Below are 4,936 nucleotides of genomic sequence, written 5' to 3'. Positions count from 1 at the left end.
CAAAAACACAAACTGACTAAGTTTAGTTTAGACCCCTAAGTAATTACCAAAAATTAATTAAAATAATAGGATAGGGAAAAGACCAAACCACCCTTCAAACATCCAATTTTTTGACTTTTCTTAATTAGACAACACAACTTCTAAGACATATCTCACTCATAAATCTTGGAATTGAGTAAATTTGGCGGCATTGGAAAGATTATTCCAAGATCTTTCCTAATATATCTGGAAACACACCTAAATCATCCTGAGAAAGGAGTTATGATCATTTGAAATTGACTAAAAACTCAACTTAACGTAGTTGACAAATTTTCTAGATTTTTTGTGTACTTCCCAAAAAATGACTTTCAAATTCTTAACTTCTTCCTAGTTATTTTTATTTGCAAGATGTTATAGTTCCAAATAAATTCAGTGATAAAAAATACCTAAAGCAACTATTAGAGCAATCCTTCATAAGTAACATGATTGAATACACCCAAAATTAATTCTAGTCTTTCCAACCATCTCATTTTAAGCTAAGATATAAAATCAGTAAATATTCAAATGCAACGGACAACAATATAATACATTCTTCAACTCATAATCACAAACTTCAAACTTCAAAATCAATGACTTTCTCAATCTGGCTCGTATGCCACACTTTAGAAGAAATGTCTTGGAAGGGACGATAAGAAAATCCAACTTCAACAACACATTCGTTGTTGAGAGGAGTAGAAGGATCTGCCCCTTGGTCTCTGCATTCAATTGCCTACACAGCTACCGGGGGGATCAACGATTCGAATATCCTTGGGAGCATCATCATCACCCTTAGACTCGGGCTTTTCCTTTTCGGGAATAAAGCTACTCAGAACCACCTGATAGTGAACTGAAAATCATTAGCAAGTTCACAATAAACACTCAAAAATAAGGGTAAGAACATCCCAAGGCTGCAAGTTTTGCACACAACAAGGTTCAAAGTAAGCTTTCTACTTAAGTGATAAATATAGGGTTGAGACCATTGTCCACTGAATTTCGAGTCATGCACCAAGGATAAGTATAGTTAGAATAACACCTGTACCGGAGTAGCAGCTATGAGCTTTGCAGCAAAGCAACCGCCAAGAACAATATGATCTGACCTAGATAACATCACGCTAAGATCACATGTTCTACTACTTTTTGACAACATGACTGACCCTGATAATGAGATGATGAAAAATTGACCCTGCATATAAATAACAAAAGATATCCATACTTGATAAGCAATGCCAAATAAGTAGGCTAGAAATCAATTAATGTACAATCGATTATCACCTTTATAAAATTCAAGCATTAATATACATACCTAACTTAACTACATTTCCAATTGATGTACATACAACTAGATACTTGTGCATAGTATATAAGGTAGAAACACCAAAACAAGTAAAATCAATTGACAATTAATATGAGCTCAATAGCATATGTTAAATGTTTTATTGTGTTTTTTTCTTCAAGCACATTCAATATACTTGTGACTAAAACAATTCAAAGCGCAAAAAAGGACTAGGGGTCAATTAACTAAAATAAGATTTTCACATCTTCTAACTGACTGTCATTAGAAGTGGAGCTTGAAGTCCATATCGGTTGACTAAATTCAGTAGATTTTGCTAAAATAACTTACTAAATTTAGAACACAATTATTAATAATTAAAATAACCGTTTCAAAATTAAAAATCCATAAAATTGAAATCTTATATCTGCAAGTGAGTTCATCAAAATCTAGTGAAAGATAACATACATAGCTAGAGTCATAAACTAACTAAGCATAAACTATCACATCATGCCTCGACAAAGAGGCAGGAAAAATAGTAAGTGTGTCTAAGCTAAAACTAATACATACCTCATATGTCACAATGCCACCACCCGTTGCAGACTCTTGGAGGGTGACGTTACGTATGCCACCCGTTGCAGAATGAACACAAATTTTCATAGGTCCTTGTTGTGATAAATTCATTATCTTAGACACAATGTCCTGCGTAAAAGATAATAGGCTTTGCATCATTTAGTAAAATCAACCGAAAAATTCACAAGACATGACCTTCAATTCATAAGAACTTTAATCATGGGTATGATATAAAAACAAATGCTTTAGGCTAAAAATCATTTAAGTAAAACAAATCTTACCTCTCCAGTTTTCACAAGGATTACCTGCACCTTACCAACTACACCTGTCAATCATCAAGAAAATCCTAATCACTAATTATAGTAAAAAAGTTTATAAAAGTCATATAATGATGTATATAAATTAAATTTTTCCCAAATTAGAAGAAACAATGAACACATACATACCAAAAAGTTCTCCATGATTCAATGAAGTTTGAACGATTTTAGCACCAACAGAGGTCTTTTGAGAATCCATCGAATAGAGAAGTTGTTTTCGCTGTTGTTTATGAAGAATTTTGATAAGAGAGGAAGAAATTTCTAAAAATTGTTGGGATTTATAATTTCGATTTAGTTTGACCAAAGGTAAAACTTGGGTTTCTAAATTTAATTCTATTAAATGTTTGCACAAATTGTCCCCTACATTTGTGATATTTAATTTTTGCCCCTTCTTTTTGCTCTTCAAAAATAGTCATAGGGGAATTAATGCTTCATTTGTTTTCGCTATTTTTAAAACATCTGAATTTGAATGTATATCTTAATGATTAAGATCTTATCTCTTTATCTTAACATTAAATGATTAAGATGGTTTGTCATTAAACATATGAATATCTAATTAACCTATTTAACAAAACAAAAATAAATCTAAGCCTATGTTTGCAGTGTTTCCACACATCTTTTGTTGACAAGCCCATTCTATCATCATGTGCACAACTTGGATGGATTCCTTATAGCCAAGTTAAAAAAGATGAGCAATTGCAAGTCAATATCAAAAATGATGTGTAGCGGTAATTAATAACAATAATTGCTTAATCGACACAAATATGCTTTTTTATAGACAATTAACACTCTTGTAAATATTTCAATTTTTAGAGATAATTAATACTTTTTGCGAATGTCCCTACAGTCTATAGGGACATTGATTTCAATGACAATTAACTTATCCCGGTAAAAACTTTAGCACTTTTTATCAATATTCATATTTATCATATATTTTGTTGTTTAAACATATTAGCTAGGATTGACAAGTATTATATATACTACATAAACATGTAATATTTTTTTAAAAAGAAAAATTATTAACACATTAGAATTCAAAATACATCATATATCATATCATATATCATCATATTATATATTATTAAAAGTGGAAAGCTAGTTCTAAAATCCAAAGTTGAATTACTATTTTATTCTTCCACTAAATTAAAACTTAATCAAATATTAATATATATTAATTAATGGAAGGATTTTACTTTCATTCTTTCATCGTGATGTTATAAATATAACTGATTAGGGAAACTAATTAAATAAAAGTAGAAGACAAAAAAATTACCTTTTCAATACTAAATGATTAAATTTCCTTTAGGTTAAAGTACTACTATTACAAGTTGGTATAGTAAACAATTAATATGAAAGAAACTATTACATCTTGCTGTTTTATTCCTAACTTGCAAATTAATTGATAGTCAGTATTTTGTGAAGTCTAAAAGTTATTTCTTAATGACTTTATTTAAGAAAAAATTATTAAAATAATTTTTTTTATAAAATCTTAGTTTCAAGACCTTAAATTTTTCCCTAACAGTTACATCCATTAAAAACTTTAACTAATAGTAATTAACTATTTTTAAAAATAATTTAAGTATTTTTTTGTTTGTTAATTTTACAGTCGAAAAAACTTCATAATTTTGAATCATCAAAAGGATAGAGTACGTGTAAATATGATTTATATACATCAATTTCAACATTTATTATCTTCATCACAAATAATTACAATTTATATGTAGGTGAACACCATACAGACTACAATTGGTAATGATTTAATACACATCATATAAGGAAGAAATACATTGACGTAAATTTATATACAAATTCTTAAAAAACACTACTTGCATTCGATAATAACTTCTTCATATATATGCAATTATAAAAGGAGGAGACTACAATTTTGTAAAAATCTGGCGAAAACAATGTAAGACATGAACATATGATCATAACCGACGTTCCTCAAATTCATATTTAAATTATGTGATTTTGACATATAGAAAAAGAAATTAATGTCAAGTGAGTACATGTTTTTTATATATAAAAATATTTATCATATTCTCACGCTCCGAGCCTACACCCTGGACGTGACCGGCACTCGAGAAACATTACTGGCCCCAAGCGAACCCTTGGCCTTACTCAACTCTCAGCGGAAGACTTACTCAACAGTAAGAGAACTTTATAAGTAAAGCGTTAACTCAAAATAACTAACTCCGAATATTTAAAGAAACATTCACTAGTCAAAGCGACAACTCAAGTCTATAACATAAAAACTGAAATGAACTAGACTCATGAACTAATAATGTCTAACTACCTATGAAGCCTCTACTAATTAACTGAGATGGACGTCGGGACATAAGAGCTACGCCATTCTAATAACAAAATTGAAATGATAAACATAAATGAGGGATCCTCCGGAAGCAAGGAAGCTCACCAAACAACTCTAGAACTCAATTGGATCAATGTAACGCGGTTGATTGTATCGGTTACCTGCATCATAAAAGATGCAGGTCAAATGAGGTACGTACATGGAATGTACGAGCATGCAAGGGGAAATCTAAACATGACATACGCTTGAATTGGTACTAAAGAAATAACTTACCTCGTCTTAACTCAACTCAACCTCGACTCTTTTCAACGTAAAATCCATAATATTAATGCGATATAAAGAAAAAATTTAAAAGAGTAGATAAAAACTCAATGTATTGAAAAATATAATATAACTCAATTTGTATGTAAAAAAACAAAATAAACATTTTTTGGGAGATTCTTTACT

At 30.0% G+C, this 4,936-nt stretch overlaps 1 protein-coding gene across 1 annotated transcript; it reads right to left on the bottom strand.

The window, feature by feature from the left end:
• Positions 1 to 740: 740 nt before the first annotated feature.
• On the bottom strand, positions 741 to 2,377 carry LOC107016899 (AT-hook motif nuclear-localized protein 10-like). Its single transcript, XM_015217219.1, has 5 exons — positions 2,308 to 2,377; positions 2,143 to 2,186; positions 1,859 to 1,990; positions 1,052 to 1,201; positions 741 to 854 (listed from the first exon to the last, which is right to left on the bottom strand). The coding sequence occupies exons 1-5, from the start codon at positions 2,375 to 2,377 to the stop codon at positions 741 to 743; spliced, it is 510 nt and encodes a 169-aa protein (XP_015072705.1).
• Between the last annotated feature and the right edge of the window lie 2,559 nt (positions 2,378 to 4,936).

Source organism: Solanum pennellii, chromosome 4, assembly GCF_001406875.1.
Source record: "Solanum pennellii chromosome 4, SPENNV200".
NCBI classification, from domain to species: Eukaryota; Viridiplantae; Streptophyta; class Magnoliopsida; order Solanales; family Solanaceae; genus Solanum; species Solanum pennellii.
Note: the sequence above shows the minus strand (reverse complement) of the source record. Positions and strands in the feature narration are given on the sequence as shown.

What these genes read in the sequence shown, in the direction of transcription:
- LOC107016899 (XM_015217219.1), bottom strand. Translation starts at nt 2,377, where the DNA reads ATGGATTCTCAAAAGACCTCTGTTGGTGCTAAAATCGTTCAAACTTCA. An exon ending in TCCTTGTGAAAACTGGAGAG is followed by an intron (nt 1,991 to 2,142) that starts GTAAGATTTGTT and finishes TCTTTTACGCAG; the next exon opens with GACATTGTGTCTAAGATAAT. An exon ending in TAGCTGCTACTCCGGTACAG is followed by an intron (nt 855 to 1,051) that starts GTGTTATTCTAA and finishes GTTCACTATCAG; the next exon opens with GTGGTTCTGAGTAGCTTTAT.